The 13,109-nt window shown below is 39.1% G+C and overlaps 1 protein-coding gene and 1 long non-coding RNA gene across 11 annotated transcripts in view; one reads left to right on the forward strand and one right to left on the reverse strand.

The window, feature by feature from the left end:
• The window catches only part of LRRC8B (leucine rich repeat containing 8 VRAC subunit B), an 86,305-nt gene that overhangs the window by 46,986 nt on the left and 26,210 nt on the right, over positions 1-13,109 (forward strand). For all 10 annotated transcript variants that reach the window (XR_013384308.1, XR_013384302.1, XR_013384303.1 and 7 more), the window contains 2 exons: positions 6,184-6,284; positions 7,557-9,721. Coding sequence is in view for 3 of the 10 variants with exons in the window: in XM_077905339.1 (XP_077761465.1) it covers positions 7,583-9,721 (2,139 nt within the window). In the remaining 7 variants the exon portion in view is untranslated. The remainder of the gene's footprint in view (positions 1-6,183; positions 6,285-7,556; positions 9,722-13,109) is intronic.
• The window catches only part of LOC144318416 (uncharacterized), a 46,725-nt gene that overhangs the window by 14,042 nt on the left and 19,574 nt on the right, over positions 1-13,109 (reverse strand). The window contains exon 4 of the long non-coding RNA XR_013384312.1: positions 11,654-11,704. This is a non-coding gene — a long non-coding RNA (uncharacterized LOC144318416). The remainder of the gene's footprint in view (positions 1-11,653; positions 11,705-13,109) is intronic.

Below are 13,109 nucleotides of genomic sequence, written 5' to 3' on the forward strand. Positions count from 1 at the left end.
CTAGCATTGGATTTGAGACCGGGGGGCACAGTGAAGATTTGAAGGGAAGTAAAACAACTATTAGTGATGGCTGGAAAGAGCAGTGAGGACATTGCTATTGGGGGATGTGAAATTGTACCCCTGTTCATACTGACAGAAAAATTGACAAGACTGACACCTCTAGTAACATGGAAGACAGAAAATGAATCTAATGTATTTGTGTGTCTAGCTTAGGACATTTTCCAACAGAATATTAGAAGTGCCCAGGCACCTGGGTGGTTCAGTTGGTTAAACGTCCGACTCTTGATCTCAGCTCAGGTCTTGATCTCCGGGTCATGAGTTCAAGCCCTATGTTGGGCTCCATGCTGAGCATGAGCCTACTTAAAAAAAATATATTGGAAGTGCCAATTGACTTTTTTTTTTTTTTTTTTTAACCACACACGACCAAAGTATTACAAGAGAGAGATGAATCAAAGAAGAGACTATTCAGGTTTTAAGTAGACTTTAGAGGATATATTTCCATCCAGAATTGTCTAGGATTGTAAATAAAACTGTTCCTCATTCCCAGTTTTTCCACCCAGCAAAAGGTACTCAAAGTAAGAAATGCCCTCGGGTTGAAAGATCAGATCCTACTACTGTCAATAAAACTTAATCTCACAGTACAAATAAAACCCAGAGCATAGCTGTAAGACCCTGTATCATGCCTTCAAAAAGATATAAGGCTGTGCCTCCTGGATCTTCTCAGCTAGATAAAGTCTAAGGACTTTAAGAATGCTGTCCCCACAGCCTCCTAGACCTAATTTAGATGACAAGATTCTAGACTTCAAGCCTGAGCTTGATGCCGTAGTCAGATGAGATTTTTAGGGGGTTGGAAGAAGGTGAGTGTGTGTTGCATATAGGACTATAAATCATTTTGGGGCAAGGAGACCCAGGTAAGTTAAGCATGGATGTACATCTTTTACCACTCCTCCCATTGAAAAGTCACGTTTCCCATCCTCTGAAATCTGAGCTGGCTGTATGACGCCTTTGACTGATAAAATGTGGGGGACATGACCCTATGTAGCTTTGAGGGCCTGTGCAATGAAAGACCTGTAGTTTTCACCTTTGTGCTTGGAATGCATCATCTTAGAACCCAGCCATGTTACATGGGGACAGTCAAATAGCCATGAGAAGTTACAGTAGAAGTGCTAGCCAGCAGTCAGCTCCAACTACCAGCCTGATGAATGAGTACATTCTGGACCTTCCAGCCGCTTTTGTGCCAGCCAATACCATGAAGCAAAAGAACCACCCACAGAATCATGAGAAACAAAACCGTATTGTTTTTTTAAACCATTAATATTGAGAATATGCTGAATAGTTCGCCAAAATCCTTCCCATCTACATGTGACTGAGGGCTAGCCTCTCCCAGGAAAGCCTTATTACCTTAGATACACTCTGCCTAACCTCAATTTATTTTTTTTCTGCTCTCTGATATGCTCAATTATTTACTGTACAAATATTGTAGACCCCGTGCTAGAAACTGTGGAAGATACTGCAATACTATAGACTCAAAATCTGAATCCATTTGACCCCTGCTTCTCAGTTGACCCTTCTATGGGCTATTGCTAAGAGGTGTTGAATTTTCATTTACAGTCACTATTTTATTCATTGTTTTTTTTTTTCAAACCTACTGCAAAATTTTCCTCCATCACTTCAGCCTACACTATTGAAGTAGCCTTTCAACTGGGCTCATTGTCTCTGATTCTTCCTCAAGTCCACTCTGCAAATCTCTATAGTTCAGTGACCCCCTGTTCTACTGCCTCGCGCCCATGGGTCTTAGGTCTCTTAAGGGGTCACAGAGCTGCTGGTCACTGTTACCCCGGTAGTCTTCGGGGAGAGGCAGCACTCTAGACACCTACTGAAACTTCCAGGAAGATTTCAAAGGTCAGCACTTCCCCCACATATTTTATTGCCAATCTATCTTGTAAGCTTTCTCCTCCTCAGGAGATTAGGAGAAAACAAAAAAAGTACTGGTCTCAGCTACATCAGTTGAGTTGCTTGATCAATTGTAGGAGTAGGGCTTGGATTTGAGTTTTTTTTTTTTTTTTTTAAAGTGCTCCAGGTTATTCTAATGTGAAGCCAAACTTAAGAACCACTGTCTTAGATTTTAAAAAATGGTCTCTGCATCAGCAGCATCAACATTAACTAGATGTTTGTTAGAAATGCATTCTTGGCCACCTGGGTGGCTCAGTGGTTGAACATCTGCCTTTGGTTCAGGTCGTGATCCCAGGGTCCTGGGATCGAGTCCCATATCAGGCTTCCTGTGGGGAGCCTGCCCCTCCCTCTGCCTATGTCTGCCTCTCTCTTTAGGTCTGTCATGAATAAATAAATAAAATCTTTTTAAAAATAGTTTAAAGCAGAAATGCACATTCTTAGGGCCTACTTCAGACCTAATGAATCATAAACTCAGAGAGTAGGACCAAACACTTGAGAATATGCTGAGTATATATTATTATATAGTAAGCTCTCCAGTGATTTTTATGGACATTAAAGTTAGAGAAACACTTCATTGTATAAATCTTAGCTCCCTTCTAGGAAGTCTCAAGACTGCAACTAAATTTGGGAAGGGTGTTTAGTATTTGAAATTCGCTCTATTGATAAGATCTGAAATAACTGGTAAAGGACATAAACTGGCATACCAAGTGTCTTGCTAGTGATCATTTAAGTCCTTGAGAAATGCTGAATGATTATCATCAGATCTCTGAAGAATGGCTCGAGGGGTTATTTAGTCTGAAGAAAATGAGCAAATTAATCAAGGGTACTGACACTATTTCCCAGAGAGAGAACTTAAAGAGGTGAATTTAAACTTCATTTGGGTATATGTTAGACCCAGGAAAATATCTTTTGATGAGTAGTACTAAACATTTTGAAGGGATATAAGGCAATTTCTAAATCAATTTGGAGTGAAAGCATAGAGAAACCCCATTTTGAATTGTTTGGTTATATCCCTGCCTGGGGTCAGAGATAGACATCTTTGAAGTAGTGTCCAGTTCTCTGCATAGAATGACTCTAAATACCATCTGACCATCATTTGTTTATTTTTTCACTGGTTATTTTGGAAATGCTTTCAAAGTAAAATAGGGACTAGTGGGAAGTAAAGATGCCTAACTTGAGTGTTCTTGTTTCAATCCTAGAGGCTTTGGGGTGAGATTGTCAAATGAATTCATGTGCTTTCAAAAGCTTTTATGATTTTTTAATGAGGTTTAAAAGCTGAAGGAATGGGATTAGGACCATAAAATCCTTTACTCTTAACGTTGTTTCTTTGAACTGATTTAGTGGATTTGTATATTAGAAATAGAGATCTGATTTAGATTGAATTCTCGTTGCTTGCAAAAATATGGTCTGGAAAAAATTTCCTGGATACATAAACAGTATTAAATATTGTAATGACAAAGGATAGCTATGCTCTAGCTCTTGAGTTAAACACTTCAATTAGAAAAATTAACATCATTTTTTATGTAGGAATGCTTAAGATTCTTCATACATCATTAAATCCGGATGCTATATATTTATGTCTTAGTTCAGTGGAAAATGTTTGGTAGAAAAAGTTTAGCTGCGAAAGTAGACTATATAATATATTACAGGGGACATTGTAGAAGATTGTATATTTGCATCCTTGTTTTTCAAAAGATTAAAATAGAACCCAGTTACAATGCAGTTGTTGGGGTAAGTTGATGTCTTAAGTCTGTTCAGGCTGCTTTAACAAACTGCCACAGCCTTGGTGACTTAAATAGCAGACATTTATTTCTCACAGTTCCTGGAGGCTGAGAAGTTCAAGATCAAGGCATGGGCAGATTCTAAATGAGAGCTCACTTCCTAGTTTATAGACAGCCACCTTCTTGCTGTATCTTCACATGATGGAAGGGGCAAGAGAGCCCTCTGGAATCCCTTTTATAAGGGTACTAATCCCATTCATGAGAGCTCCACCTTCATGATCTGAGGCTCTACTTCCTAACATTCTCACATTGGGAGTTAGGATTTCAACGTATGTATTTTAAGGGGGACAAAATAGGGGAGCCCCGGTGGCTCAGCAGTTTAGCGCTGCCTGCAGCCCAGGGCGTGATCCTAGAGACCCGGATCGAGTCCTACGTTGGGCTCCCTGCATGGAGCCTGCTTCTCCCTCTGCCTGTGTCTCTGCCTCTCTCTCTCTCTGTGTCTCATGAATAAATAAAATCTTTTAAAGGGGGGGGGGGGACAAAATATGTATTCCATTGCAGTTAGGGAAAAGAGATAAATACTCAGCTTTTTCTTTAGCCTTTAAAAGAACTGAGAGGCATAGTTAGTTGGATTTAATGAGACAGCGTGGTCAGCCATATACAAGGTTTGAGATTTGAATCTGAGGACCTAGGTTCTAAGTGCAGCTATTTCTTGACAGTTTTGTCACCTTAGACAGGATAGCTCCTTTGGGCCTGCTTTATTTTCCATATTTTAAAATGTGTAGAATAAAAATATTTGCCTAATGGTTTATTATATGAAACAAATTAATGTAAATTGAAGTACTTTGAAAGTAGGAAATCAGATATTAGATTATAAATAGTATATTTTTGTATGTTCTCTTATTGGCAAGGAATTCCTCAATGGAAATCTGAATTAGGTGATTAGATGGAAAGTTTATAATTCTTAAAAAGGTAAACAGGAAAAGTTCTTTATAAATCATCAGTTAGTATAAATACGGTAAACCTGTCATTAGCTGTGGTTCTCTTAGCATATTAGTTATAATAGTTTCTCATATTATATGAAAATTTGTGTTTTAAAATATTACTGTAGTTGAAGGTTTGTGACTCTCTTCTTTGATAGAAATAATGTGTTTATTTATTTTTTTTTTTTTTGTGAAATAATGTGTTTAAAGTAGAAAATGTGTTTGCAATGTTTAAAAGAAACTGTATTTTACAAGAAATATCAGGATGGCTGAGCAGCATTCTGGAATTATGCAATAAATTCTTTCCTGGTACATTATAGATGCAATACAATGGAAGAATATGTAAAATGTTTCACACCTTAAATATCTTTATCATACTTGCTGCACATAAATGCAGTTGTGTATCATATGGTATAAGCCTTTTAAAAGTGAACTGTGAATGAGAAACTCCTACTCTAGCAGTGCTAAGTAAGTATGGATTAGTACACGGCTAGATTGTCATACATACTAACTGTGCTTTCTGGCCTGCAAAATAATTTGATACTGGATAGTAGTTATTAAGCAGGCTTTTTTGCACATGGATTGGTAAATCCAAAGTAAATTTCAGACATGCCCAACTTTATGATCTTTGAAAATGACAAGGTCACAAGAGTATTACTAAAACCATCTTAAATACAATTTGGGGTTAGTACATTGAGCTGGATTTCAAGTACTTAATAAACCAAAAAAAGATTGTATCTTCAGGGCAAATATATCAACATTCCCAGCAACCTTTCAGAGGTGCCATAGGCACTAAAAACCACAATTTCCATGCCAAGTTAAAGTTTTTTTGTATGTTTTAGAATGTTCCCTTGTTTCAAACTGATCAATATATATGCAGTTTAAATTATTACAAGTGATTGCTTGAAGTAGATGCTAAGAATGGCTTCTATTAACCTACTAGGTTAAAAAAAAGCTAATATAAAGGGAAGCTACATTTAGTAATATCATAATTTCAGAGAATTACAGCCATATTTCTGAGCTGTGTCTTTAAGTTATTAACTTGTGACTATTTCTAATGAAATCAGGCTAAATTTGAAGAGCACTAAATCTTCTTTAGAGAGATGTGTGGTTTTAAATTAGGATGCAGAAATTACATGATTTGACAGGCCATCTGATAAATGCAAATAAGACCAACTGTGTATGAGGACTGAATGAGAAAAATTAACATATGTAGGCTGCTTGGAAAAGTTAAGTGTTCATCTAAGTGTTGTAAATATGGCATTTTAAAATATATTAACATCAAAGTTTCTGTAGAACTTCTCTGTAATTTAAGGGAGTTCAGGGGCTGAGTATGATCTCATATATGGGTGGGGTCTTGTATATATAGCTTTGCCAAAATGTCCTCCAGTGTGAAAAGTAAACTGATCTATGAAAATCTATTTGCCGTATCATGTCTTATGATGGGAAGAGGGTCTCTGGAGACAGTATCTCCATTTTTGTTTAAAATACCACAGCTATTATAAGATATCTATGCTTTCTCACAGAATGAAGACAAACACAGAGATGGTGTGTCTAAGAAATTTCAAAAGGTGTCGGCCTCCCGATTGAAGCACAGTCAACTTATTGGATTCATTTTTTTCATCCAGTGAGTATAAATATTTAAAGTACATGATTTTGGTCAATGTTGACTTGTGTTCTGTGTTGAATAAATATTCGCTCTCTGTCAAATACCCTTGTCATGGTTGGGGCCATTTGTGTTTACATTCTTCTGCAATTTCAGTTGTATGTCTTTAATCTCAGGACCTTTAAGAGGACAAATACAGCCATAAGCTGTAAGGTAGCAGAGCCTTAGAGATGATCTGAGTTCATTCTCTTTATCCATTAAAACACGATACTATTGTGATTTTCTTTCTTCTTTCTTAACAGATATGTTATTAGATCCAAATATTCCCTTTTGTTTGTCTTCTAGGTGGTCTGGGTTTTACTCATTAGCAGTCTTTTAAACAATTGATTTATGTAAGGTTGAACATTACATAAATCATTGCTGTAAGGAGCACTGTCTGGATACTTTTTAATATGAAAAAATGCAAAATCTACCTCTTGTTTTTTGAAGGTAAAAATAATTTAATAGAGTATACCCTCAATAATTTATCCTATTAGTCCTTTGCCATCAAAACAGTAATCATGAGACAGTCCCCATAGAGCAATGTTCTAATTGGGTTTTTCTTCGCTATCCCTTTTTAAGCCACTGCTGTTGTTTTGTCAACTTTTAAATACTCTGAGTTGGACGTGAACTTAAGTTATAAAGCAAGAGCTTGGGGGGAAAGGAGATAATGCATTAACTCACAGTTGGTTTCGAACATAGAACTGATAGATCCCTATAATCCTAAAGAATAATTCTACAAAACAGTGCTTGCTCAAGAGTCGCTCCCGATAGTAGTTGCAACACAACTCTGGAGCTATAACTGATGCACCCAGACGTGGGGTGGGGTGTGGAAAAGCACTTATTCAGACCATTTGCAAGGTATAAAATGTGGCCCTAAGAAATAAGTAGCATAAGGATAAGTTTTCGTAATGTTGATTGAAGAAAACATGGCTTCTAGTTTTTAATAGCTTGGCAGAGGATAGTCAAGATCTAGGAGGAAACTAGATAGTTGCTTCACAATCTGCCCCAAACACCTTTATAGATCCAGTCTGGCTACCACCAAATGGTCTCTCAGCTGAAGTACTTTATAATGCACAGCTGGGATGGCTGAAGTTTTCAAATGAAACCAGATGTTTCTATCATCCAATTGGCTCTGCCTCTGCCAGGTTTTGTCCCTGAGCTAAATCCCACTCGGGACGTACAAGCCATTAGAGTTAAATGCTTATTTTGGATACTTGCATCAATGGCTTTTCTTTTATTTTCCTCTTCCAGTTTCTGTACTCCTATAAGGGAAAGTCATGATTACACTAACAGAGCTGAAATGTTTAGCAGACGCCCAGTCATCTTATCACATCCTAAAACCATGGTGGGACGTCTTCTGGTATTACATTACCCTGATCATGCTGCTGGTGGCTGTGCTGGCCGGAGCTCTCCAGCTCACACAGAGCAGGGTTCTGTGCTGTCTTCCATGTAAGGTGGAATATGACAATCACTGTGCCGTGCCTTGGGACATCCTGAGAGCCAGCGCAAACATGTCCTCTGATCCCGGGACACCGCTTCCGCTCCCCCTCAGAATCCAGAACGACCTCCACCGACAGCAGTACTCCTACATTGACGCCGTCTGTTATGAGAAACAGCTCCATTGGTTCGCCAAGTTTTTCCCCTACCTGGTGCTCTTGCACACGCTCATCTTTGCAGCCTGTAGCAACTTCTGGCTACACTATCCCAGTACCAGTTCTCGGCTCGAGCATTTTGTGGCCATCCTTCACAAGTGCTTCGATTCCCCGTGGACCACCCGGGCCCTGTCCGAAACGGTGGCCGAGCAATCAGTGAGGCCCCTGACATTCTCCAAGTCCAAGGTTCTGCTGTCGTCCTCAGGGTGCTCAGCCGACGTCGATTCCAACAAGCAGTCATTGCCCTACCCACAGCCTGGCTTGGAGTCAGCTGGCATAGAAAGCCCAACTTCTAGCGTCCTGGACAAGAAGGAGGGTGAACAGGCCAAAGCCATCTTTGAAAAAGTGAAAAGGTTCCGCCTGCACGTGGAGCAGAAGGACATCATTTATAGAGTGTATCTGAAGCAGATCATAGTGAAAGTCATTTTGTTCGTCCTCATCATAACTTATGTTCCGTATTTTCTAACCTACATCAGTCTTGAAATCGACTGTTCGGTTGATGTGCAAGCTTTCACAGGCTACAAGCGCTACCAGTGTGTCTACTCCTTGGCAGAAATATTTAAGGTCCTGGCTTCGTTTTATGTCATTTTGGTTATACTCTATGGTCTCACCTCCTCCTACAGCTTATGGTGGATGCTGAGGAGTTCTCTGAAGCAATATTCCTTTGAGGCGTTGAGAGAGAAAAGCAACTATAGCGATATCCCCGACGTGAAGAACGACTTTGCCTTCATCCTCCATCTGGCCGATCAGTACGATCCTCTTTATTCCAAACGCTTCTCCATATTCCTGTCGGAGGTCAGCGAGAACAAGCTGAAACAGATCAACCTCAACAACGAATGGACAGTTGAGAAGCTGAAGAGTAAGCTTGTGAAAAACTCACAGGACAAGATAGAGCTGCATCTTTTTATGCTAAACGGTCTTCCGGACAACGTCTTTGAGCTGACAGAAATCGAAGTGCTGAGCCTGGAGCTGATCCCTGAGGTCAAGCTGCCCTCTGCGGTCTCCCAGCTGGTCAACCTCAGGGAGCTTCACGTGTACCACTCGTCCCTGGTGGTGGACCATCCAGCGCTGGGCTTCCTGGAGGAGAACCTAAAAATCCTCCGCCTGAAATTCACCGAAATGGGGAAGATCCCACGCTGGGTATTTCACCTGAAGAATCTCAAGGAACTTTATCTGTCGGGCTGTGTTCTTCCGGAACAGCTGAGTACCATGCAGCTGGAGGGCTTCCAGGACTTGAAAAACCTGCGGACCCTCTACCTGAAGAGCAGCCTTTCCCGGATCCCACAGGTCATTACAGACCTCCTGCCTTCTCTGCAGAAGCTGGCCCTCGATAACGAGGGAAGCAAGCTGGTTGTGTTGAACAACTTGAAAAAGATGGTCAATCTGAAGAGCCTCGAGCTGATCAGCTGTGACCTGGAACGCATCCCACACTCTATTTTCAGCCTCAACAATTTGCATGAGTTAGACCTAAAAGAGAATAACCTTAAAACTGTGGAAGAGATCATTAGCTTTCAGCATCTCCAGAATCTTTCCTGCTTAAAGCTGTGGCATAATAACATTGCTTATATTCCTGCCCAGATTGGGGCACTATCTAATCTAGAGCAGCTCTCTTTGAACCATAATAATATTGAGAATCTGCCCCTGCAGCTTTTCCTATGCACCAAACTACATTATTTGGATCTAAGCTATAACCACCTGACCTTCATTCCAGAAGAAATCCAGTATCTGAGTAATTTGCAGTACTTTGCTGTGACCAACAACAATGTAAGTAAATCCATTCCTCCCTTTGTTTAGCCAGTCTTCTGAGCATCTGCTGTTGCAGTGTATAAAGTGGGTAAAGAAAATGGACTTAGGGGCAAACTAAGCATCATCTGGGCCTGGCCTGACTCCCACTTACTAGATATGTGACTGTGAGTAAATTACCAAAATACCGAGCATCAGTTTTTAATCTGACTTACAAGCTGTCATGGAGATTTTATGAGAAAAATATAAGCGCCGGGCATAGTTCCTGGCACATAATAATTGCTCAATGAATGTTCTCTTTATTCTCTTTCCCCATTTTTTTTTACATAAACATCGCAATTGAAGTATTTTAGACTAATTAGTTATAACAGAGCTTACTTTTCATTTTGGAAAGATCTTAAGTAGTTAGAAAGCTTCATAAAAGTTTTTAGCTTTCCAAATCTGTCATAGGAGAAGAACTTTTTGTTAAAAATACTGGGATCATGAATTATTCATAAATCTTTTTTGTGATGCAGTAAAAGAGACTTGAAATCTACATGCATGTCTAGAAAGACGATTCAAAATGAAAGGCCTGGTTCTATAATGCAACACTAGGGCTTCTTAGAAGCTTTTTCCAGCATCCATACTTTAAAAATGAACCATAATTTGCAACAGTAAAGCCAAGTTAAGGAAAACTTGACTTCACTGAAACAAGAAAAAAAAAAACAAATGAGTAGTTTCCTAGGTTAAAATGTGAAGCAGGAGGGAAAAGAAAAAAAGAATATCAAGCTAGCCAAAAGGACAAGAGAGTGATGGTAATGTCCATATGAGAAGAAGAAAAAAAATCTTTCAGAAATCAAGTCTGCCAAAAAATGGAAGTGATCTTTCTGTAGTAGAAAATGAAGGCTGTTTTCTTCTACCCTGCCCCCCAAAATGTATTATCTCCTAGACTTTTTGTAATTCAAATTTCATTCTAAATGTGACTATGAACATGGTGTTGGCTAATGAACATATTAATCACCAGACACTATTTTCAAAAACCATGAATTGTTGGGAAAACACCAGAAAGTTGGGGAATGAGAGCAAAATTCGTGCTGATTTTTTGAACCCTAAGACCTGACTCACATATTAAAAGGCTAGAACCCATTCTAAGATAAATGCGAAATCTTTGGGTTTTAAAGAATTATGAGGCTGTAAAACTCCTTGAGGGTTGAGTTAGATTAGCAGCGTTCATAAGAATTACCCAAAGGGGTTGTTAAAGCACAGATTGCTGGACCCCACTCCCGGGGTCTTCGATTTAGTCAGTCTGGTGTAGGATCCAAGAGTTAGCAGTTCTAAAAAATCCCAGGTAAAAATTATGCTGGTGCTGTGATGACCATACTTTGAAAACTATAGGTCTAGAGATTTTTCATTAGTGTTGTTTATTTATGCAGTTGATTAATACTAATATTTAGGTTATATTTTCCCATTGTTAAGTCAGTAATAAAAAGTATAAAGAATTATATTGAAAGGCATTGGTTCCACTAAGTTATTATTTGGTTATGTCACTATATGAATTTTTGAAAGTTGCAGCTGATTAAATAATTAGCTGGCCATGAATTATTTAAATGTATGTTAATTAATAAGTTAATGTGGTTTTCTGGTTTGATTTAATAAAACCTTAAGACCATTTGTACTTTTGACACTAAGCTTATTGACATCTTGACTGTGTCTAAAAGAAAAACTAGGTGTAAGTATCAGACACAGTTTATCTTGAGTAAGGGAGGATACTTGGCACACATGAAAAGTCCTCTTCTGAAGGCAGTTTATGGCCAAAGTAGAATGATATCTTAGCCTGAGTTGTCTCAGAAGTCTGATAACCAGCAGTTGCCAAGCATCCCAGAGCCATAACAAGGACCTTTGAATGGGTGAAGAACACTCTCCTCAGAACTGTGGAGACTTATTTAATCAGGATATGGAGAAAGTGGAACTCACTCAGAAGACAGCAGCCAGAGAGATGAAAAGTTCTCCGGTGGAATAGTTAACCTAAAGATGGGAAGTATTGGGAAAGGAAGAAAAAAGAATAGTTGGTCTTTAAATATTTGGAAGACTTAATCTTCTTGCAGGTAACCATGAATCGTAGAACGAGGACAAGCAAGGGAAAGATTTCCCATATTTCCCAAAAAGCTGCCCCAAAATTAAATCTTTGAGAAGGGGGAAGTGATTTCTTATTAATTAAACTGTCCAGATATAGATTGTCAACCACTTGGTAGAAGTGTTGTTAAAGGGAATCAAGGATTCAAGTTTCAGTTTCAGGGTTCCTTCTAACTTTGAGATTCTTAAGATTCTATGAGATAGACCAAAATATTTTTTTAATTAGAAAATAAAACATGAAATTGGTTGTGTAAATATTTAGATATGCATATACTCAAAAATGTGAGTTGATTCATCCATTTTGAATAAAACATGGTAAGGGTTCCTGAAAGAGGAGAGCTTTTATTTTTTTATTATTTTATATTTTTTTTATAAATTTGTTTTTTATTGGTGTTCAGTTTGCCAACATATAGAATAACACCCAGTGCTCATCCTGTCAAGTGCCCACCTCAGTGCCTGTCACCCAGTCACCCCCACCCCCTGCCCACCTCCCCTTCCACCACCCCTAGTTCGTTACCCAGAGTTAGGAGTCTTTCATGTTCTGTCTCCCTTTCTGATACTTCCCACTCATTTTTTCTCCTTTCCCCTTTATTCCCTTTCACTATTTTTTATATTCCCCAAATGAATGAGATCATATGTTTGTCCTTCTCCGATTGACTTATTTCACTCAGCATAATACCCTCCAGTTTGAAAGGAGAGCTTTTAAAATACTCTTCTAAAGAGTTGGGCAGTATACTAGGTTCATGGATGGATGCAATGAACGCTCTCTGTGGTTAAGGAGAAGAGACATTCATTGACAGGATGTTGTGTCTCATTATCACGGAAAAGCCTGCAGAATCAAGCTTAGAAAACAAATGTAAAGTTAGATAACCAAAAGGTGAAAGTCATAGCACAAAAAACAAAATGGTGAGGGTATCCTGCCACTGACCATCAGGGGCACAGTGCTTCCCCTGAAAATTGGATACTCCTGCTACTGCAGCCCTTGCCCTCCTATAAAATAAGTTCTTCATGGTTTCTGCTGCTTTATGACACTAGCCCCAATTTAAAGTCCAAGTCTGAGCACCTGATTGGCAGAGCTTATGAGCACCCACCCCACATTCAAGCTGTAAGGGGATCTGGGAAGCCTGGAATCTGATGTTGTCAGTTCCTCCAATGGGAAGTGGACTCTGCTTCCCACCAAGAGTCCCACCACCAAGATAAGGGAGGAAATTCTTCAAACATTGAAGATAGTGGGCATCCCCCAAATGACAGACATTCACAGAGAGGGCACTCTAGAGTTTCTTCCACAGGGTAGTAA

This window comes from Canis aureus, chromosome 8, assembly GCF_053574225.1.
Source record: "Canis aureus isolate CA01 chromosome 8, VMU_Caureus_v.1.0, whole genome shotgun sequence".
NCBI classification, from domain to species: Eukaryota; Metazoa; Chordata; class Mammalia; order Carnivora; family Canidae; genus Canis; species Canis aureus.